The sequence below is a fragment of the Colossoma macropomum genome, unplaced genomic scaffold, assembly GCF_904425465.1.
Source record: "Colossoma macropomum unplaced genomic scaffold, Colossoma_macropomum, whole genome shotgun sequence".
NCBI classification, from domain to species: domain Eukaryota; kingdom Metazoa; phylum Chordata; class Actinopteri; order Characiformes; family Serrasalmidae; genus Colossoma; species Colossoma macropomum.
This window is the reverse complement of record NW_023494786.1, coordinates 7,571,332-7,595,686: the sequence shown is the minus strand read 5'-3', so window position 1 is coordinate 7,595,686 and position 24,355 is coordinate 7,571,332. Positions and strand designations below refer to the sequence as shown.

The 24,355-nt window shown below is 38.2% G+C and overlaps 1 protein-coding gene across 1 annotated transcript; it reads right to left on the bottom strand.

Annotated features, from left to right (window-relative positions):
- Window positions 1–988: 988 nt before the first annotated feature.
- tada2a (transcriptional adaptor 2A) lies at window positions 989–24,355 on the bottom strand. Its single transcript, XM_036559303.1, has 15 exons — window positions 23,980–24,355; window positions 22,839–22,945; window positions 22,148–22,207; window positions 21,919–22,010; window positions 20,988–21,145; window positions 20,130–20,218; window positions 16,882–16,954; window positions 15,849–15,912; window positions 13,554–13,597; window positions 10,234–10,344; window positions 9,437–9,508; window positions 4,833–4,965; window positions 3,408–3,451; window positions 2,737–2,810; window positions 989–2,423 (listed from the first exon to the last, which is right to left on the bottom strand). Exons 1-15 carry the CDS (start codon window positions 24,002–24,004, stop codon window positions 2,238–2,240), a joined length of 1,332 nt encoding a protein of 443 aa, XP_036415196.1. The 5' UTR covers window positions 24,005–24,355; the 3' UTR covers window positions 989–2,237.

Genomic DNA, 24,355 nt, shown 5'->3' with positions numbered 1-24,355 from the left:
AACTCTGATTGCGAACCAGGGCCCGGATTCACAGAAGCATCTTAAGAAATAAAATTTTCAATGTGTTTTTTTTCTTAACATTTTTAAGAAAAATTCCAATTTTTTTTCCTTAAATTATTCTTAAGAATAATTCTAAGAACAAAGCACATTCTTGAAAACGTATGTTCTCAAATGTTTTCGTAACCTTACGATAGCCTCATACTTGTCTTAGGCTGCAAGAGTTTACGAAGTAGATTTATGAAACACGAACACTGCCTCTGCTACTCCTGCCCATCTTTGTCTCTTGCTTTCCTGTCACCCCACAATTATTGTATTTTCTAGGAAGAATTTTTGTCCCATTGGCTATTTCTTCCACCATCACCTCTAGCTTATCACTGGGCTGTCCTCTGAGTGTACTGAGTTCAATAAAAAAGTTTAATACAAATTCAAAGTGTATCCTACACTGTTTATGGTGAGCTGTAAAATGCAACAAAGCTCTCAGAACAATGAAGATTTTCTTAAAATATCTAAAGGAAATAATTAAAATTTTCTTAAGAGAATGTTTGAGAAACTTTGTTATTTAAGTTTTTTTTGAGAATTGCATTTAAGAATATTCTTATGGACTTTTTAGTGTTTGTCCTAAGAACCTTGGGTTAGGTGGGTCAACTCCAGAATAATGCCCATGGACTGGGATGTCCAACAAGCTCATATAGGCGTGATGGTCAGGTTTCCACATACTTTTGGCCATATAGCATCTATCTTAGTATCTCGAAAATAAATACATATTTTCTTGAGATTTTGAGTTATTAGGACTAAACTAATTCTGATAAGGAAGCAATTAGTAATTGGGATATTTTGGCACAGCAAGCCAAAGTAAGTCATTATTTTGACACATTAAGTAAAGATTTTTAGAAAATAAGTCATTATTTCAACATCAAAAGTCAAAATGAGAGAAAAAAAATGTGATCTGAAGGAAAAACTCATGTACTACTGCCAGAAGGTGACAGACTGAAAGTGTTTGTAAAGCTTTATTTGAGCTGGATGAGTTTTACTTGGTGAGGTCCTGTAATTTGAATGATTATAGATGAGATCCGTGATTTTTATCCAGTATGAATATGCCATGTCCATAGTTTTTACAAGTTTGCTATGTAATAATTTTCAAGTGAATACCTTCTCTAATTTGCTGAACTCAGAGCTCCCTCAGTTATAGTAGTCCTATTTGAATCAACATTACTGTAACGTAATAACAAAACCAGGTCATAGAAAACAACCTGAAGACAAACAACTAAAATAAAGCATGATTTGACTTAATTCCTTAACCTTCAAGTTCATGACAAGACTACTGAAATCCACAACAATTCATTGTATATTCCCTCCACTCGCTATGACTATGCACCATCATTTGGAATTGCTGTCGATTACGATCGTCACCCCACACTGAAATGAGATGTAGAAGTCTCCTCTCTCATCCACTGTTTTTTTTTGGATGAACTATTTAACATTTAGCCTCACAGTGTGTTGTTTTTGTTTGGAAGTGCGGCGGCTGCCGCATAATGCTGAGTTAAACAACCGCACGGTAATGTTTCGATCTGGGCTGTTTGGGGTAATTTGAGGAAATTACAGAGATCCTTTATCCTGTACGAATTGGCCCGTCAAATCACGTACAAATTACATTACCAGACGTCCTCTGGCAAAACTAATCCCGCTCTAAAAGGGCTTAAGAGAGGTAGTGAGTAAATGTGTGTGTAATAAGTGTGATGGTCTACTAGCCTTACATTAGATGGGCTCATTTCTCCCATTACTGAATGAAAACCATCTAAATGTTTTGGGAACAGATTTGTATTCTAATTGTGGTCAAAAGGGTGCACAACAAATTACAACAAACAAATATAAAACATAATTATGTATATTGCCAACTTCTGAGATTTTGGTCAACAAAACAGGCTTCAGGTTGAAAAATGGAAAAAGTCTACAAATAAAAGTTCACCGGGACAAAAGCTAGTTTATACATTTGTGATTACAGGTGATTAAATATTCCACTGCTCTGAATTGACAGAACTTTACAAAATTTCATCTGCATTTTTGTGTACAAAAGACATGCGGCACTCATTGCAAAGAAACACTATAGAGCAACATTAATACAGATACTCAGTGTTAGTAATGTCAGTTCTCAATGCTGATGCCCAACACTGAGGATGCGGAATGTGTCGACACTTCTCTGCCTGCCAGAAGTGCAAAGTCCGGTCGCTCTCCTGGAGCTAGGCTTTGTTAATGTAGCCCTCTTTGATGAGGAAGTCATAGATTTTACGAGTTTTGTTCACGTCGATTTTGATGAGCGAGCGGGCCTGCGCCAGCCGAAGGCCGCCCTGCCGCCTGCACTCATTCAGCAGGGCCTGCTTATACTCCAGGTACGCCCCGGGCACCAGCCGCACCACCTGACACAACTGAGGGACAAATCATGAGGGAACTGGGTCAGAATCCAATCATCCAACAATATGAAGGAAGAAGTCAAGGTAGAAATATCAATACATCTGCGTAATCAGTTGCTTTGTAATTTTAAAAAATCAAAAACAAATTGTACATTGTTGTCATTTTCAAACATGTTTTTGACTGTGTGTGACACAGTGTGTGTGACACAGAATGACTGTCAATGTTGGGGCACAAGCAGCAGATATTAGAATGCTATTAAGATGACAATATTTGAACAGCAAAAATGGTTAACCGCACAGTAGATACATAGAAGAAAAGATGCTTTACCTCTTTTTCTCTCTCGTTGAGTTTTTCTGTACCTGGCAACCCTGTTAAGTTCAAAGGGGGTGCGCTTCTTCTGCCTGGGAAAAGCAAAAAATGTATTAAAAGAACAGGAAGTATGTTATGCCAATAATTCAAGGAACATCTTGACAAAAGGGACAAAGTGGTTGCACGAAGCGGACTTAATGTGTGATGTTCAATATGGCTGAAGGAAAAACAATTTCTTTTAAGAGCTTAGTGTCTTTGTTATAAGTTCTGCAGCCCGTCCTATCAAATTGGACAAAATCAAATTAATGAGCTGGAATGTAGAAAATAATTCTAAGGTTGATGTGATGCATAAATATAGCAACAGGATTGTGCACAGATCTGGCCCAGTTGTGCACTGAAGGTTAAGGAACAGCGGGAGGGAGGGAGGGAGAGAGTGAGAGTGAGAGAGAGAGAGAGAGAGAGAGAGAGAGAGAGAGAGAACAGAGAGAGAACAGAGATAGATATGCATGGCACTTGTATTTGCTGGGTGTATTTACGGCAGCACATCTCTAAGAATACATTACTGAGTTTCAGCCTGTGGCTATGTGCTGAAAAGAGAGAACAGAGAGTTGGAAAAAAAAAAAAGGATGGAGGATGGAAGAGCGATGGGTGGAATGGTGGGGGGTGGGATGCAGTGTGCAGCCACTTACCTGAGGTAGTGATGGTGGTGACCACGGGGGTAATGCCAGCATCACTGTGAGAGAAGAACAGTGTCAGTCATCAGCTGAGCTAATCACACACAGCTGCCTCTGAAGCTGCTCGAGCAGACTGACTGCACACATAGAGACTGAATCATCACTGCTCGGCACATTTCCTGCTTTTCTGCACAATAATTCAGTCCAATCTGGACAGGCGTCCATCCACTCAGCTCCAAAACTGATTAGTTAGGACAAATAAAGTAATCAAGCTGTTGAAGAAAATATCAAAGTCGGTGTGGATGGCTACACAGGACGAGGCATCTCACAAACTCAAACCCAGAACTGACCAATACCATGTAGTGGGGCATTGCAGGCATCATTCCATGGAGAACATTTTAACAAGCATTCTGGTGAGACTAAAATACAGGAGTAATTGCTGTGAAATGATTTATTTCATTGAGTTCAACAACTATGCAAATACTCCAACACTGAGGCACTATTTCTAGGTATTTGTTCAAAACTGTGGCTTAACACATCAATGTGAAAAGGTCAGTGAGTATTAAATTTGGCAGACATCATCTTTTGAGACCCCACATCTATTAGAAACAGAGTCTATTCTAAAAGCTTTATCCACTGTGAGAGATCATGTGTGTTCTACTGACTCCATTAGCCATGAAATGCTTGGACCCCGATGATCGCCACGTGCAATCCTCTAGCTCTTATTGCGGTTAGGATAGTCCACATAAATGAATGTGTTCTACATTAGTTTTAGGGGAAACTAAATTGAGGCTGACTCTGAAAGGTAGCTAACAACGACATCTTTTTCCTCCACTGTTTGAAATATAAGAAAGAAATCCAAATATACATCAGCTTAGTTCTGATTGGCCTATAAAATTTAGATACTGTATCTGTGGGCCGAAAAATAACAGTGAACACTGTTTGAGGCAAGCATGTGATGATATGGCTATGCAGTTTGCACAAAGCTAACTGACGAAGCTAAGTGTACATGGTACTGTGAACAAGTTAGAGACCTTCATCTGTTCAACTTTCAGTCAAGACAGCCGTTACATTATTCATTTTTCAGGAGATATTTCTGAGAACATCTGAAATGATAATCCTGTTGCAAAAAAGGAAAAGTCAAAGTAAATAAGTGGAAAAAACAGAAGTGCACTATCAAAACTGGAGTTTAATAATTTCCATTTACCATGAAAATACCTTGATTTGTCAAACTGACCACACTATACCCATCAGGAGACTCTTGACTCATATGGTAACCGCAAAGGCTGATACTGCAGTAACCTTTTACAAAGAATATACTGTACAGCACCTGTACAACAGAATAAAAGCATATATATATATATATATATATATATATATATATATATATATATATATATATATATATATGAGGAGAGCAGCTGGAGAAGATAAACTCACATGGCAGCCTGTTTGTGGAGCCACTGCTGGCAGGCGCGGTCGTCATGGATGTACTGCAGCACTTCACACAGCATGTTCCTTTTACTGCGCTCGTCCTCCCTCACCCGCTTCACCCGCTCATACACCTTAGCACCTGCAAAACAAATCACATCTTACTGAAGCTATTAGCAGAGAGAAAATCACTTAATGAAGCCCTGCATGTGCTAAACCTTGGCTTGGTTTTTAATAAATACAGATTGGAAAGCGATAGTCTAAAAAAAACAATGTAATAGAGACCCTTACTGCAATGCAGTACTTTTGGACAATTCATGCCAAATTAGTGATGGTTTATTTTAAAGTTCTACGCTTTGAGAATGAAACACTTTTTTCTTTTTGCCAAGAAGAAGAAAATGACATTCATCTATAATGTTGGGAAGATTTCTTTAAAGGGCATGACTTGCTCTCTTTAAATGAATAAGACACATCTATTATCAACTCAAAGGCAACTGCCAACTTTACTCTCTGTTTATTACACATACGACTCCAGAGGTTGTCATTATGTTTGTAGGAATGATAAATTATTCAGAAATTACAGCCCATTCCAATTTTACTGGACCGACGTCTTTCCAGATGTTTTGTATTAGGAATGTATGTTCTTGTTCATTTGTATGCAGTGTGCAAGCGTAAGATGGGCAGTCTTAATTACAGGCTTTGCTTTTGCTCTCAGAATCTGCTCTTAGTGCCTGACAACATGACAACCACAGACGCATCAGTTGAAGTCAAAACTCTCAGCTTGCTAAAGGCAAATGCGAGTTACATCAATGGTGAGTGACTCAAAGACGACTACGACAAGCACTGTGTATGGATCTTTATAGTTGTTAGGAAAAGTCAAGTAATGGACTTTATGGAGAAATGTAAAAGCGGAATACAAAACTAAAATATAAGAGAATTGACAATATTGGTGATGTCATGCCCTGAGATGGACTGGCAACCTGTCCAGGGTGTTTTCCGCCTTCCACCCAATGACCACTGGGATAGGCTTCAGCACACCCTTGTGACCCAGAAGGATAAGCAGTTTAGAAAGTGTGTGTGTGTGGTGATGTCATCATTTGGGCCTATGCAAAAGTTTGCAAAAGTTAACATCCTCTATAGGGAACAAATACAGCATTTTTCTGCTAATTTTAGGGCACAATTTCTATGTGTGCCTTAACTTTTGCACAGGGCACATTTTAATTTCATTTTTACTATTATGTTAAATTCAGCAAGTAAACAGTAACTGTGTAATAAAATATGCAGAAGTGTGTTCTCTGTAGAGGATGTGTTCAAGGGGTGTTCAAATTTTTACATATGAACGTGCACAACTATGTAAATGTATGATGTCCTTATTAAAGAAACAAAGTGCTGGTCTGTCTGAGGTTGAACGATGAATTTTTACTTTCAAAATCACAACTTGAAAGAGTTCAATTTTTGAACTGTAAAAAGCTGCCATTTTAATTTTAGCCCTTAATTATCAAGATCATTTTGTCATAAGGTTTAAGTGTGGACCTTTAGCATTTTAACATGAAGACCAATCAAAAGCAACCAAACACCCAACACAATCACAAAAAACTGGCAATATTCAAGCCTCAAGCCTGCCAATATATATATATATATACACACACACACACACACACACACACACACACACACATTTCACAGTTCATCTCCTGTTTCTAACAGGGTCCATTTCACATAAAATTCTTCAAATACCATAAAGGGTTACTGCACTACATCAAATTCAATGTTTTTTGATATATTTTTAAAAGCTCTAACAAAATAAATAGTAAATAACAAATAATGCACACACATATATGGCATGCATTAAATGTCTATTTTATTTAAACTTATACTCCTTATATAACTGATCTGTGCTTAGTGGTATACACTCTGAACTGTTAGATTTTACTGCTCCAACACATCACAGCAGCTTCTCCTTTCTCTCACCTTTAAACGCAGTGTTACTGTTAACATCAGTTTTAAACCAGAAACGCCACACACGACCGGTAAAGCAGAATATTTCTGCGATAGTTTGTTTACAACCGGTTGAGATTTGAGAGTGAAAAACATTGCAGGAGTTTTTCCTCTAGCCGTGCATTTGTGGGTGACGAATTGTGCTACTTTGTCAAAATGTGCTACCGCAGTGCATATTTATAGTTAGCTCCCTACATAAAACTGTACATAGGATAATCTGATAGCCTAAATAGCCATATTAGAAAATGTTTCCAGCAGTAAAATCATAAGTAGGATATTTTGGTAAATCAGGAATGGTGCAGTCCAGTCCTGGAGGGCCAGAATCCTGCACAGTTTAGCATTTTCATATTTAAATACACCTGATTCAACCCAGCAGCTAATAATTTAGCAGGTTTCCAGGACCACAGTTCACCTCCTATGGCCTAAATGGGTGGGACAAATTGTTAGAACAACTGTGCTCCTTACTGCTGCAGGCTGTGGATAATGTCTGTTCATGGCACCTCTACGTCAGTGGAATAAACAAAGTGCAAAAATGAAACAAAGGACTTGAAATGGAATATATTTTAACTGCTACCTGATTCAATAAAATATGCCTGGACTTTAATATCTCTAATAGTAAAAATAAGATATTTTCAGATATTTTTATGAAATTTCTGAATTTTTTTATATCTATTCTAAGACTTGAAGACTTTTAAAGGATACGTGGGAAACCCTGCCATACTGGACCCTTTAACTGTCAAAATTTCTAACCCAAGTCGTCCTCAAAGACGACAGATAATGGCCTGAAACCAGCCCTACATCAAGGTAGTTTTAGAATGAGAATTGAATACTGCGTACAGGAAAGCAATTCCTTATTGCAAAACTACAAGGGAGAAAACGTATTTGAGAGATTACTTATTAAATAGTACTAAACACATGAATCATCTATAGTCTTGCTATTTTATTTCACACATACTCTGTCGTTCAACTTTTGTGGAAGCAAACCTATAACAAAATGACTGACTGAAATCATTGCAAGTAGATTTTAAATTTAAATTGATTCATTTCTCAATCTTTCATGCTATTTGTCCTGGTATTTTCTCTTATCATAGTCTCATTTATCAACAACATTGTTTACAGTTGTTTATATAGCATGTAATCACAGAATATAGATATTTCATGTCATTTTCTTACAAGAAAAGGAAAAAACATGAAAAACAACAAAAATTAAGCTATGAGGTTTTGGTCCAACAAAAACGATACATGCACAGACCGGCCCCTTCATGAAGTCCATCTCCTTATATCTACACAGGACACTTTATCCATTTTATCAGCTCCATTTACTATATAGGTGCACTTTGTAGTTCTACAATTACAGACTGTAGTCGTTAGCCCCCTTTTACCCTGATCTTCAGTGGTCAGGACCCCCCCATGGACCCTCACAGAGCAGGTACTATCTCAGCACAGCAGTAACACTGACGTTGTGGTGGTGTGTTAGTGTGTGTTGTGCTGCTCTGAGTGGATCAGACACAGCAGAGCTGCTGGAGTTTTTAAACACCTTACTGTCACTGCTGGACTGAGAATAGTCCACCAACCAAAAATATTTAGCCAACAGTGTCCTGTGGGCAGCGTCCTGTGACCACTGATGAAGGACTAGAGGATGACCAACACAAACTGTGCAGCAACAAATGAGCTATCGTCTCTGACTTTACATCTACAAGACGGACCAACAAAGAAGGTGTGTCTAATAACGTGGACAGTGAGTGTTTTAAAACTGATAATAATAAACCCAAATATTACCTGCTCTGTGGTGGGGTTACAGATTTTGCATTGAGCATTTTTTACTACTGCTTTTCTCAAATGTAAAGTAATCCAACACCACTGAAGTGCTGGTTTACTGACATGCACGTGTGTGTTATTCAATAGTGCATACGCACATCAGAAATTGTTTTGTGCTATCGGTATTTTCTATTGCTAATACTGATATCGTATTTTTGTCCCAGTGTCAGTGCAATGCTATTTTTGCGAATAGTGGAAAAATTCTGTATCTTTACATCAACATATCTGATGGATTTGTTACCAACCACTAAAATATTACAGATGGCCACTTGTGATTTGAAGGACTGTTGATTTAGGAGACTGTGAACTTCCGTTCTCAGTGAGCCAGTTGGTATATTTGTCAAAACTGGCATTTAAATATTAAATACAAATACTGCAAAGCAACCTGAAGTGACATTTATTTAAAGGATATGAAAATGTTATTAAATTCTTAATTTATAATAAGGTTATAACTAGATAAATATCACTTAAAAAAAGGTAAGAAATTTGTGAGAAAGCTCTCTATTGTACTGTATTCATTTTCTATACAAATGGAACTAAACTGAAGGGAACTCCGTCTGGTTTAATTATTACATTCAAAACTCCTTCTTAAGTAAACTGACACCTCAATGATATTAATTATATGTTTGCACCCTCTATATTTCAGCCTTTATGCTTGGATTCGATTTGATTCATGTCCTTTGAAAGGAACAGAAGCGTGCTATTTTGATTATTTTTTTCAGGGCAGCAGGGTTTGTGTTTTGGTGAGTAATGGCAGGCGCAGGCCTCGGGGGAGACAGGCTTTGTGTTGATCTTACCACAGAAAGACTGGATGCCTTCCCTTCTGTATTCCTGTAGCCGTCGAATCTCCCTCCGCAACTCAAACTCCACTAAGAGAGAGGCAGAAAGAGAGGAACCCAGTTTACCATTTATACTCACTGCTGACTGTTGTGAACTTTTCACCCCACTAGATCCAGAGAGCTGTTGCTGTACAGACTGTTGGTATCTAGACACACAATGAGCGAGTGAATCTGTTCCCATGACCCAGCTCACAACCCAACACTCTCTCATAACACATTAAATAATAACATGCACATAGGGGAGCTAGTCACTAGATAGCATCGGTTTATACAGCCATTCAAATCATGCAAACAAATAAAAATGTTTACAGCCTGTCAGAAGCTGAGGACAATAGATTCTTCTGAGATTTGAGTTTTCTCATAGTTACTTCCAACAAGTGAGAAAAATGTTAAATAAATTTCTTTAAAGATGTTAAAGAAAAAATCCTGTAACAAATCTAGCCTGAAATAGCAAACACTGATATTGACTGATATGTTAACTTTCCAAAAGTTTAAAAGCCAACAACACTTTCAAATAAGAAATATCATGTTGTTATTGGCCGAAGTTTCAATACTCGTATCAGCAAAGAAAAAGTGGTAGCATTCCACCTCTATCGCCTTATCTTTAATATTTACTGCAAACTGACAAAGGAAACATTTTCATTCATTAAAAAAGCTGAAAAGCTTAGTGTTCCCTCACTTCTGACATCTATTGCAAGACAAATTCATATTAGGTTGTATGTAATGCAGAGTAGCGTGCTGGGTTAAATACTCACGAGCATGGCTCTCAATGAACTTGTCATGCTCGACCGGTCCTACCACCCTGGCAAATCGCCTCATGGCATCATACAAGTCCTGCACCTCCTTCGGGTAACGTCGCTCCAGTACTGTCAACATGGACAGACAGACAGACAAAATGAACCTCTCATACTCACAGAAGAAACACAGCCAACATCCTTACTAAACATAAAGCCTGTTTTTGACTGTGGCATAGAAAAGAGTCCTGCTGTGCCCACTGGCTCAGTAAACATCTCCCTGATGAGCTTTCATGCAGCACAGAATTCCATTCAGGCCCCTTGAAGGCTCCAACTAGCAGATGCATCTGAGAAGTGTCTCGCTGCCACTGCTGGTTAATAGGCAGAGAGAGTGAGGTGTGATTGGGGTGAAAGAGGAGGTGTTAGTGTGCTTCTGCTAGCTCTGCACCATGTGTTTCATGGAGAAACATGCAAAACAGAAAAGGGACCTTCTCAGCCCCAAGCATTTACCTCTGTTTTCCTAAAGAGAGCTGAATTAACAGTAGTGAAAATAATAATATAATTATAATTTTAATTAGAGATAGCACTAACCCAATAGCCAGTAACAGCATCGGGTCAATACCAGCAGGGCTGGATCACATTACAGAGGTTAAAAAGAACCTGATCTGATTGTGTAACAAATCTAGCCTCATTTAGCCCAATGTTAAAGGAAAACTGCACCATTTTTTAAATTTCTGCATAATTACATCATTCACATTTACAATTTTGAAGAAATCAGTAGAATTTCCCTTCAACATAATAACAATGAGTAGACTGAGTGTTGCAATTAGAGATGGCGCCAGTCTCATACAAAGTATCAGTATCAGGCCATTTCATCTGCCGAAAATGCTGAATTGGTATCTGAGGAAAAACAGAATGAATGTAATCCAATTCTGTAACACATCTATCTGGAAATGCCACTCACTCACACTGTGTGATGTGATGTTGCTGTGTATTTCTTCCTGTGGGGTAGTAAGGTGAGCATGATACACTACTTTTTAGATGCCCATCTTAAGTGAATTGCTTCAATTAAAATTAGCTCATTTTAAAGTTGTTTTTAAAGGTGCAGTACATAAGATTTAGAGGGATCTGTTAGCAGAAATGAAATATAGAATACAAAATCATGCTTTCATTAGTGTATAATAACCTGTAACTACAAATCGTTGTTCTCATTAGCTCACAATGAGCCCTTCATATCTACATAGGAGGCAGGTCCTACAGTAGCCCAGCATGGACAAACCAAACATTGGCTATAGAGAGTGCTTTTCACATTTTTATGTTGAAGCGGCACCTTAAATTTGGTTGAGCTATAGCACTGGTCACAAGATGTAGAAGGAAGAATCAGTGGTTGCTCGCAGCGCTGGCTTATAATTTTGTGTTGTGATAAGTTTCAGAAGGCAAATTTTGACAAATCTAGGGTCAGACTTATTATTTACAAAAAAGCAAGGGAGAATGAATCTTCGTCGTCAAAGAAACAAAAACGTGACGGCCACCACAGATTCTACTACACCATTGGAAAGGGTGGTGTGAGGGAGGGGAATTCTGTTGATTGCAATCTACAACCTCACCACAAGATGCCACTAAATCTTACACACTGCACCTTTAAAGGAAAAAAAAAATTCAGTTTAAGTTTTAGAAAAGAAAAAGTGACACTCTGCCATCTCTAGCTAAAACTGAAAATAACAGCAATTTTGGCATGTTCTGTATTTCTGTATAGGTTATTGTATTATATAAATAGAGTACTGCGCCATCCGTTAAGTGCAAGTTTCAGACTGAACGCTATGGATCTGAAAGGATGTGTAGAAGAGCAGCTGTTACTGAGGAAAGAAAATAGACAAGAAAGAACACTTGCAAATCAAACAAGGAAGCGGCTGGTGTTCTCAGAACAATGGACTGACCACCCCAGAGTCCAGACCTCAACATCACTGAATATTTTTGGGATTACTTGGATTGTGAGCCAGAAAATGCAAGCAACTTCTAAGACAAAGCTTTGGAGGTGTGGAAAAACTGCACATTTCCTAGAAAAACTGAAAGCAAGACTCCTGAAAAAAACGCTGTAAAAATAGCAAAGGGTGTACATAATACCAATAAAAGTAACATTATCATTTTTTAAGTTGCCGGAGTAAGTTTCAGCCAAATTTGTTTTCTGTTTCTGTTTTTTTTCTCTTTTTTAGCCAATGCTGAAAAATGAACATTTGTATTTATTGGCCATTTTGATGGGAGGTTAAATAAAAGAAGGGTCTTTGACTTTTGCACATTCCTGTACATATATGTAACTTGTATTCTTATGGTTTCCTTGGTTTCTGGGACCCTATGCAGTTGCCTGCTTTTGCTTAGTGCAAAGTCCACCCCTGCAAACACATACACAGTGATCCGTAACAGATATCCAGCAGTGCTGGGCTCTGCACTTGGTTCAATGCGCACAGCAGAGAAGCGTGAGGGCTAATGGCCTTGAGACTGAGCGTCAGGTCAAGCTGCTTCGCTCTCCTAAAGGGGATAAACCAGCACTGCTGTGAGCCATGAAGCCTCGGCCACTGCTTTACTGTGCGCCTCTCGCAAACATACACACACACAATTTCAGACAGTCTCCATGACAACCTGCCTGCAGCTCCACGGTAACTATTGGCTCTCTTTTGTCTTGAGAGAGCAGGAGATAAGGAAGGTGGCAGAGGGCTGATAAATAAATAAACAGAAAAGTCGGCCTTGTGCATCCCTGTGCTCAATGCTGTTCGTGAAAACACCATGGAGGTTTCTGTCTAAAAAACAAAAACAAAGAACAACTGGATTGGATAAACATTCATGGCTAGCAGAAATTGCTGTGACACGAGTGGGGGGGGCTTCCATTTACTGATAGCTCTGACCCTCGTGCTCCTGGAGAGTACAGATGAATGGAAGCTCATGAAGCCGCCATCTCTTTTATCATTAGAGGCAGGGTGTTCATTTCATGGTGGACTATTCATGGAAGAGCAATTATGGCCATTGCATGCCGCTCTGGCACTGGTCCAATCGGACTATTCTCAGCCTTCGTCGTAAATGCTCGCACGCTAATGTTATGGTGGTCAGGGAGATTCATTTCATATGAGCAGGCAAAGATCTGTAGATGTGCGTGCAGCTTTAGTAATCTGAGTGTGACTGGTACCAGGATTGATAGCACTGAACAATGACGCATTGTTTAATACCTGAACATTTGGTACCTATAATGCTCGCGTGGTGCCCTATAACCTTATATTGTCCGCTCTAGTCATTGTGATGATAGTGTCAAACAGTGTGATGACAGTGTAACAACTCTGAAGAAGTCTTACTCTGAAACTTGCGCAGGTTTATGAGTCCATGGTCCCGAATGATCCTGAAAGAAACAACAAAGTTTCAATGTTTCAGTGTACAAGTGGAAAAACTGGACAAACAAGCTACAACCTGCCTGTGAACGGTTAGTACAGTTGAGCTTTAAATGAGTACTCAATGGCAATTTAATTAACATTAATTCCAGGTTAGGGCTGAACAATATAATCTGATAATCGTTATTGTAATATTAGTCTCGCCTAATGTCAGAGAGTCTGGTGCATTTTGTCGAGGGGAAGAACAACCTACTTTGACAGGAAAGGGCCTCTGACAGAGAAGCAAAATAACCAACTAGGGCTTTTTCTTTATTGTGTGTTGTGAGTGGGCCTGTCATGATCATAAAATTTTACCCTATACTTAATTTTCATATACAAATCTCAATTCCAAAAAGGTTGGGACAAAATAAATAAATTTAGCAAATAAAATAAGCAAATATATGCAAACCAAAAGCTGCAACTGAATGCCCATGACTTTCGATCCCTCAGATAGCACTGCATTAAAAAACAGCTTCCTTCTGTGATGGATATCACCACATGCACATGGCTCAAGAATACTTTGACAAACCGTTGTCAATGAACATTATTTGTTGCTGCATCCACAAAAGCAAGTTAAAACTGTACTATACAAAGCGAAAGCCATATATCAACAACTTCCAGAAATGCTGCCGACTTCTCTGGCCTTGAGCTCATCAGAAAAATGGACTGATACACAATGTAAACATTAGTCAACCTTCCAGACTGTTTACAGAAATGATGTGAGTGGCCCGGTTGTGTTCTCCAAAAAGGACCATCCAAATTGTTACCAATGTAAAGTTCAAAAGCCAGGGTCTGTCATGGTATCGGGGGTGTATTAGTGCCCATGGCACTATCATGTACATCTGTTATGGCTTAAATATTCACATTTTGGAGCAACATTGCCTTTTGGACAATGTCTTATTCAGGGACATCTATACAACACCAAGCCACACTGCATGTGTTACAATAGCATCACAGACAGTGCGGGTCCTAGATTGGGCTGCCTGCCTGCTATCTACCATTGAAAACATGTGAAGCGCAATGAAGCGCAACGTATGACTACATAGGCCCTGAACAGTTGTGCAGCTGAAAACCTGTATTATTGAAATGAAGGAAACTGGATCAGCTGGCGTCTTCAGTCTCCAGACAATTATCAAGTGTTGTTTTAAGGAAACGTGATGTAACACAATGGTAAACATGCTCCTGTTTCAACTTTTTCTGGATCGTGTTGCAGGCATTTAATTATATACTTGTCCCAAAAAAGTTAAATAGGCAAAATGTCAAATATTCTGTTTTCGAAACTGTCTTCAACTAAATACGGTAAAAAAGAATTCACTAACCACCGATTTCTGTAGTTATTAGCATTTCAACTTTTCTTGGAAGTGAAGATTCTAATTATTGTTTGTAAATATTACTCAATATTAACCACACAAGACTGATGTGGCTGTAAGTTTTCAATCAAATCAATATCATATCACTGATTCACCAATTAAATTATTTCAAGGCGAATCACAGCTGCAATATGTAGCAATATAATCACAACATTAGTGCTTTGTCCATATTGTGCAGCCCTACCCTAGGTTTAATGAAAGTATTTGATATTAAGTTGTGTACTTGATAGCAGTGGTGACATGGCTCAGTGTGGTCAGTGAGGCTCTGTTATATGAGCCAGCAATCTAGGATCTGTTTTTGTATCTAAAGTCACCATAAAGGAGGAGAGTAATAGATTCTAGTTCAGCCCATCTTCTGTGAGGATCTTCATCAATTTAGACAAGGGCTTCAATCTCATTCCCAGCAGGAAGGCTAAGAGAACAGCAGTGGCCTCGGCCCACTGCGCTCAAAGTGCACACGTCAAAGGGACCTTGCATACCTCAGCTGCCATAACATGCTGCTCTACTTACCCTAGACAGCTACGGCTCATTAAAACTGATTTACACCCAGATCCTTTACAGTAAACATCATCCGGGGCAACTCAGCTATGCATCAAACGCAAACAAGCCCAACGTTGCTATGTAGGCTGCACTGGTAAAGTCACCAATCATCAGGAATGTATAGAAAACTAAACACAGTCTTCCAGGGAATTTCAACCAAAGCAAACTGTCTTTTCATACTTCGTTTTTTGATCAGGCAATCATGACATCCACATCCGCGTGCTAGAAAAACGGCTGACATTCAGGAAACAGTAAGGCATCCGACACCCTCTAGTGGTTCTCAGGTCAGAATTCAAGTATATTTCAAACTCACTTTTTCCTTCGCTGTCTCTCTTTCAGTCTTGAATGGTATATGTCCACAACCGCAACTTTAAGAGCTACAACAACAAAGCAGATTATACAGGTCATTTTACATGTCATTTGCATGATCTGCATGCTGAATGACAAAAACAGTAACAATATATTGTTTAATATTTAAAATGACACATTAAAATATTTAAAGATATTAATTAATTAACTTTAAAAATAAATATTTTAACACTATGAAATGATAAACTTTTGACTGAAGTGAAAAAAGATTTCACAATTATTGGCACCCTTAGCACTAAAGTGCAGTGTGCAGGTCAATGGACAAATGCTGGTTTTGTACTCCAACACACTAGATCTAAAATTTGTAAAACATAATTTAATAAAGATGATGTTATTTTGTCTGATAGATCTCACAAACTAGGGGAACTACATAAAAAACAGGTGAGACCCGTACACATTGGTTCAGCTAAAACAGAACCTGATGTTCTGCACTTCATTGTTTCATTCAGAGTGCTAGTGTTCAGAGCCAAAACAACAACAAAAAAAATGCCATTGTTCAAATACTTACAGACTGCACTGTTTTTCCAATGTTTATAGAAAAGAGAAAACAATCTGGATGGATATTCATCCAAGCAAAATTATCCAAAACATTTTATATTCCTCGATTAGTGCTTTTGTATTGCACCACTCTTCAATCTGCACCATGTTTTTTAGTAGAATACAGTATGAGTTTTGATTATTGACTTAAAAGTGCTCATATTAGAAGTGGACATTTTATCTGCTGTGAGGTGAACAAGGTAATAAACACCTGTTTCTTTAGATTTGACTGTTATTTGTTCTGGTACATCACATGCATTTTACCCACTTGTTTTATTGAGACGAGCAACATTTATAACATAGCTTACTGTAGAGAGAATTAATAATCAAGCCTTATTTGTTTGTGTGTATTACTACCAGAGTTTACATTCAGCTTGTTTTCATAAAGGGTGCCAATAATTTCATATCTGGCTTTGTTTCTCTGCCTTTATTGCACTTACCGTGAAGAATATCAGAGTCGTCGTCTACAAAATCAATATCTTTCAAATCCCATTCCGCATAGTTATCAAATTCCTAGCATAAGACATAACGAGAGAAACTGCATTAGTCATTTACTGAAAAATAACAGGCATTCACAAGGTTTTCTTTCTGCTATGTGGCTAATACAAAATGCATGGTATGCTGAAAGAATGCACTATAAGAGTGCTATATTCAATTGCATTTAAATACATCTTTATTATACACATAAACAAGTGTAATATATAACATACATCTATCAAAGAGCATCAGTTTAAAACATTTACCCTATAGGCTACTTGGTAAGTCCTTGTGAGTGCAGATATATGGTGGGCAGTTAATTTAATGTAAACATGTTTGCTTTCACTCTCCCGTATGTTCCTAAGTTCCTGCAGGTTAATGATTCCCAGACCTTTGAGGCCTCCTGTGGTACAATGCCTCGTCCATTTGCCAGACTTATAATTAGCCACAACATCTAAAATGATGCAGACGAAAAAAAAAAAAAACGGCTTAAGTATAAAAAGTAGACGCTGTATATCACTCTCTTCTTAATGGTCCGTTTCACTGCTTTTGCATCATATTCTTACTTAATATCTGTACTCAAACTGAATTTTATCTTAAACAGGCTCACTACATTTATAAACGATCTTATGAATTAATAAATAAATATATAACACTCACAGAGCCTGCATGCTTTGTTTTTTACACTTTTAATCTTGCCGGAATCAATCGTTATCAGCAGAGGGCAGTACAGAGCTGTGAAACTATGAGGTTTGAACACTCCAGTTCAAATATGTGTTGTTGATTTTCTAAGTGAAAATAAGTTAACACATTCTCTACACAGAACACACTTAAATATGGCATTTTTCTGCCGGTTTTAGTGCTCAATTTCTAGTTATTGGCTGAGTTTAACAAAACAAAACATACAGTTTAAATTTGTGCCAAACCTTTTTATATTTCTATGTTAAATTCACCAAATTAACAGTAGATGTGTATAAATGTGCAGAGGTGTGTTCTCTGTAGAGGATGTGTTCTTATTTTCACTTTGGCCAGGAGTGCCCAAATATGACTGTACACACAAAGTGTGATTGTGAATGCTCTCCCAGTGAAAGCATTTAAAACAGAATGCTGTGTATCACATAATGCACCAATATATACACTGTACACTGCACACTACTTCTCATGGTAATATAAAGAATAGTACACGGTATGCAACAATTACTGTCATGTGCCGTGTACCATACTACAGGGTCACATGACAACCAATGAATATGTTGCACTATGGGATGCAGAAGCCAGCATCACAAAGATAACTCTAGCTGCATACTGAAATATGATGTCAGAGTAAAATTCCACCTGGGACTGAGAAATACTACTTACTATTCTTGGGCACATTCAGTGTGCAAGCAGTATGAAGCAGGCTACTTTGAACACAGTCAATGTGTCTGAATTTTACTAAAGCTGTATCTTATCACAAAATCTGTGCATTCTAATTATGTTCTGCTTGCTTACAGACTAAGAAAGACCAAAGAAATAGTAAGGATATACATGTGCTGAAAAACCTGATTACTGAGCTTAAATCCAGCTCCCTTTATCGGATTTCTAGGCCTTAATCCAATCTAAGAAATCCAAGTATGCTGTTTACATGACCACTTGAATAATCAGATAACTGACGGATTATTAAACTGACTGGATTATTAAGTGCATGTAAATGCACTCAATGCTATAGAGCAGGGGTCACTAATCTTGTCCACAAAGGTCTGGCTTGGCTGCAGGTTTTCATTTTAATCAAGCAGAAGCACATCTGATTTCACTTATTTTATCAAACAACTGGTTAGTTATATGAGGTTTGCTTCTGTTTGGCTGGAATAAAATTGTACAGCCACACCAGCCCTTAGTAGGGAACTGGTGATCCCAACTATAGAATCACTAGGCGAACTCTGGAGGAGAGGTGAAACAGTTTTGTTCTGTAGGTAAACATCTTTGGTGTTTGAAGAAAGTTGCTATGATTGCTGCCATTGTTGAAGGAAACCTCCTATCAACACGCTTCTGAGATTTACACCTGCATTTAAAAAGTGGAGCAAATCAATGCAAACCTCTAAGACAATATATAATATGCCGTACTTACAACATCTCCACCCATTTTTTGCTGAATCTTACCTCCACTGTGTATATATGAGAGAGAGAAATACATTTTGCATGCCACATAAACTGCATGTTTATGCTTATATGCCAGTTTTGTACATGCACGTTTTTTGGGCAAAAAGCATCCAATTTACGCCTGAAATTGGCATAAGAGGCTCTGTACATCTGGCCCTGATTGGTTCATTTTCAGTTCCAAACCACCCCTTCACCTGCTTTGAAAACCATGCCACATTCTCAGGGCAACATACTGGAAAAGTCAAGTTTTACTGGGTAATGTTATAATCAGTTCTTGAAGGGGAATTCCACTAGTTTTTAAAAATACTACATGATTAAGATGTAAACAAAGTTATTTAGAGTGGTCTGGTGTGAAATACTCTGTTCTAGAGGAACTTATTGTGTCAAAATTGTTTACAGTGGTGATGACAGGAACCAGAAGTCTAAAGAGTTTAATACAGCTAAACGATCCCTCACAGAACGTTATTGCATGAAATGGTTGAGAATACACTACCTGATTCCTGAGACATTGTTTTATGATAGTTATGAGATAAGCTTCTGGTCTAAATCTTATTTTTTATATATATTTATGGAAGAGAGGTACATGCAGGACATTGTGAGGCAAAACTCATTAAAAAAACAGAAGACGTGCAGACTCATTGGTGGTTTTGTTGTAGACACTGCAACCCACCACCACTTATCACCACCACCGTGTGTCAGTAAGTTTCTCTACAAATAACCATTTCACATCGAACCACTCTGAATTACTTCTGATTACATCTCAGTGATTGAATTATGCTGAAATTTTGAAAAATCTCAGGAACTCAACCTTTAAGCAAATTCTACATAGTACCCATTGAACGGCACACCTTGTCAATGTTTATGTGCTTTCATGCAAAGTATATTAAGGTTAAGTGTGGCAAAAAAGGACTTGAACTTCAGCATCCTAAATGCACTGACATAAAGAGCTCTTTGTTAGTTTTGAAGCACATTTACAAAAATCCTGGGCAAATTCCAGGTGTCTGATTACAATGCTTGCTATCTTCAGGCAAATGTTTTTGGCAAAGCTGCATTCAGAAAACAGCACACTGACCTCCATGAAGTCTGCTCGAGCAGGCATGTACCCAGCCATATCTCTGGACAGCTGAGAGTCAAAAGAGGGTCTAGGAGGATCATCAGTGGCTGATGAGAATGAAGAGAAAAAATTATAAACCAGTAATAACATTGTTAAGTTGAAGCCAAAGTACTGAAGGTATTTTAGCAAATTCACATGTTCTGCTTGTGTGTCACTCCATGATCAAGACTCTACCAAAGTACATTAATGGCAGCCAAGTGAATTCAAGTACTCCGGTTTTAAAAACATATTGGACTGAAAAAAAAACCTGATGCTAGTCATGCATGCAGAATAAATTACAGTAATTGTTACTGTGGATATGCAGGTGTACGTTATGATATCTCCTGCTCTAATGCTGATAAAGGATGAAGATACAGTTGTGTAAAAATTAAATGTACCCAATTTTCCCCTTATTAAACATAACACTGCAAACTGCATGTCTACATCATCACACACTAGCCTCAAATCATGTCAAGTTGTTATGTAATCTCAAATAAACCTGCTTAATCAGTCTGACACTGCAAAACAAACTCTTAATCTATAAAAACGGGCAAAAAACAAAACAGCAAAAAACAGTAGTAGCAGCAGTTATCTTGAACACCGATTTTTATCTGTAACACATGTCTGAAACCACATCAGCAAGTCTTTTTGAGATTATTTACCACCTTGTTGCAGTCTGAGGCGAGTGTTATTATTTAGGCACGCAGTTTGAACAATGCTAACTGTTGATCTTAACCATAGGCAGAGTCAACCTTGCATTTTAAATAACAACAACTGTCTGACACAGTACTGATATTATTGACCATTCCCAAGTAAACACTGTTGGGGGTCTCTTACGTTTGAATGGGATAGCACTGTCTGCTGTCCGAGCCTCCTCCATCTGCCTGAGACTGAGCAGAGTGGAAGAGAAGAGAGGGTTGTTGATGAAGTTCTTCATGTAGTGGCTTTCACACTCCTCCTTGGTCTTGGTGCGCATTTGATAAGCCACATCCTGCCTATAAAACCATGAGAATTTAAATGAATACTATATCATCCTTTGGCCATCGGTGAAACTAGTATCTCACCCAGTAGAAATGTGCTCAACATACATGTGTGGCACTGTGAGACAAATAAACTGATAACACAGATAAAAATACTGTAACATGATTGTTAATTTTTTGGTTTACTTTAACAAGGTACAGTAAATTAAGATGGCAATTACATGTTTTTTCTAAAATGAGACTTATTCAGAAATTCATGATGCCCATAAAAAGTCTGGAAACAACCTCCCTTCTTTTGAAATGTTGCATGCATTGTCTGATTTTTGCCATCTCTATGTAAGAAAATACATGCACAAAGGTTTTGTTACAGTAGAAGAGCTATATTTGGTTACAACACGCAACTTCATGTACAATCCCACCACCTACAAATGGGTGCAAGGTTTGAGTGCTGAGTGCTGACATCACAACAAGGGGATAACATTTATTCCCAATGTGGTGCTTGTGTCAGTTTCAGTTTTCAAAAAGAAAAACTGCATGACTGAGACAGATTTCTTTGTTGTTGCCGAAAAAGAATATCCATGTAACTAAGAGATTTATTATATTTATTAAAATATTTTTGAAAAGATTCTGTGTATATGTTGTATAATGAAGTGGCTAGCATGTGTTGATATCAACATCACAGCCTCCTCTTCTGAATCCTACATACTTGATAAACTCTTTCAGAAGATATGATCATTATTTGGCTAACACCTACAGGAAAATACATATAAGGTGTCAACTATACTGACCAATTTCCAAAACCACAGTCCATGACAGCCTCCAGGAGGGCCATCTCCTCTTGAGCTGTCCAGCCAGGCTCAAGTATGGGAAAATCTGATGTCTAGGAAAAAGAGAAGGTTTCAGCTGCAGAACAGTTTTCTTTTTTCTCCACTCATAGATAAAAAAAAAACATAAAAACAAAGTGCTGGCTTGTGGATTGTTCACTGGAAATTCTACAACAGGCTTCACTTTACTTACCATGATCTCATATTTGTGGTCACTCTGGTGTTTTTTATACTCATAGCCCCTTGTAAAACACTGTAACAGAAAACAAAATAAACTATACTTGCATCATATTTGCCAGTATCTGCAGTGCACAGTTGATTAACTCAAACAATACATTTTTATATATTTCCCTGTTCGCTTGAAACTTAATAGAGGCCAATGGCACTCAAGGGTGAAAAGAGCTTGAGCTTTCCTTTAACTCTCCTGTTGTTCTCACATTTACTAACAACTTTTATCTTTGAGGTCGACTTGACTCGAGCAATTTATACCTCTGAGAAATAAAGTTCTTGTGGGAATTATGTTTTCCCCTCCATGATGTATCTATCAGTGGTTCTTTCACTACTACAGGGTTGGTTATGTTAGGTTAGGGCTCTAAAGCAGAGTGAAGTTTTTTGAACATTATAATTTTGCATGCTACCATCAATATCATCCAAAACCACCAAAACAAATGTGTAAAATGTTGATATTACATGTGTACAGGACACTGAAAACACATCATGTTAATTGTATGTTTACTCAGTTGTCCTCATTAAATTACGAAAAGTCATTAAACATTAAATGGGGTCAAATTCACCCCAAAAGATAATAGGAGGGCTAAGACATTTCTGGACAATGCACAATATAGCTTCCACACAAGTCAATGATACCCGCTTCAGAATCACACCTGAAGACAGAGGAGAAAAGGTGATGGTCCACATTCAGCACACTTTATGTATGGTTCCACCAAATATGATGAACATCCCCGACAAGGAGGCTTGTCAAAAGGGTCATCTGCAGACAAGAATGATTAAAAATGCTCAGGGATTGTTCTCATCACACAGTATCATCAGTCAATTCTACAGCACAAACTAATTTACAGTACACTTGTCACAGAGGCAGCAGAGGTGAGGCTTTATTGCCTCCCACAATAAGACAACAAGACATAAAGATATCAGCATTAAACTTTTTACCAGGGAGTCACCAAACTATGTCTGTTGTGGGCCAAAGGGCAACACAAAATACAAATTCAAAAGAAAAATAAGAATTTAATACATTACATTCTGTATATAATTACAATTGTTCTCTCTTTGGGTAACTTTTTCTTGGGCCAAATCCAACGTCCTCACTGGTCAACTTTGGGGAGCCCTGTTTTAAACTCACCGGCCACTTCATTATAAACATCTGCCTTACAGGTCCAACTTTGAGCCAACTTCTAGAATAATCAGCAGTCAGTTTCAGCCCACAGAACCACTACTACCTGGATATATTTGGCTTGTGGACCATTCTCAGCATGTCAGTGACACTGCTGTGCCTGATACACTCATGCCACTTATCACTTCAGTGGCACTGTGTTGAGAATGGTCCACCTAAAAACATCTTGTCCTGTGGAGCTGACCAATGATTGAATGCAGCAGAGGGTAGCTAATAAACTGAGCATAATGAGCTACAGTCTGTAACTGTACACATATATAGTTAGCGGTCCTATAAGTTAAGTTAGTAGGTGGACCTCATAAAGTGGCCAGTGAGTGGAAAGAAGAACTTAAGTGCCTCCTAATGCAGTGAATACTGAGTCTCTATAGCGCTTCTCTAAACTCAGCCAGCACATGACTTCACTTATTGATTCTTATGTAGAAACACTTCTAGACTACACTGCAAAAGGAAGCTTAACGTGACTGACAAGACCCCTTTGTCCACACTGTTTAGCTAGCGGGCTGCTGGCTTTCCATCTAATCCAACTGTGTCCTCTCCCGTTACTGTTTGGTTACACCTGACTCAGAGGAGCTAGATAAACAATAATATTCACGCACTTCTAAGACAATACTTACTTCCAAAGGATGTGAGGCGGTCCATATTTCTGTTTAAAGGTGAACAGATTTACTTAATGTTTACTGCCGTAATGCAGCCGGTAGCTTTTTGTTGTTTTCAGGCTGGTTTATAGCTACTAATGTTACATTAGCTATTAGCAAAGCTAAGAGCTAAGCTAGTCTGATAGGGTCAGACTGTCGCGCTGTGCTGCTGGTACATCGGCCCCGCATTTACAAATGGAGCACAGAACAGCAGAAACGATGTGTAAAATGCACATTTAATGTTTAGCAGCGCATTACAGAGATATAAGACTCTCGCTAGCTGCTGGTGCTCGAGTTAGCAGAGTTGCTAACAAGCAAAGAGCCATGCAAAAGAAGAGCTATCTTGAAGTAGCGC

Coding starts and splice junctions, on each gene's coding strand:
- tada2a (XM_036559303.1), bottom strand. CDS start 24,004: ATGGACCGCCTCACATCCTTTGGAA. Junction 22,011..22,147: donor ACCACAAATATGAGATCATG/GTAAGTAAAGTG, acceptor TCTTTTTCCTAG/ACATCAGATTTTCCCATACT. Junction 10,345..13,553: donor AAACCTGCGCAAGTTTCAGA/GTAAGACTTCTT, acceptor CCATGTTGACAG/TACTGGAGCGACGTTACCCG.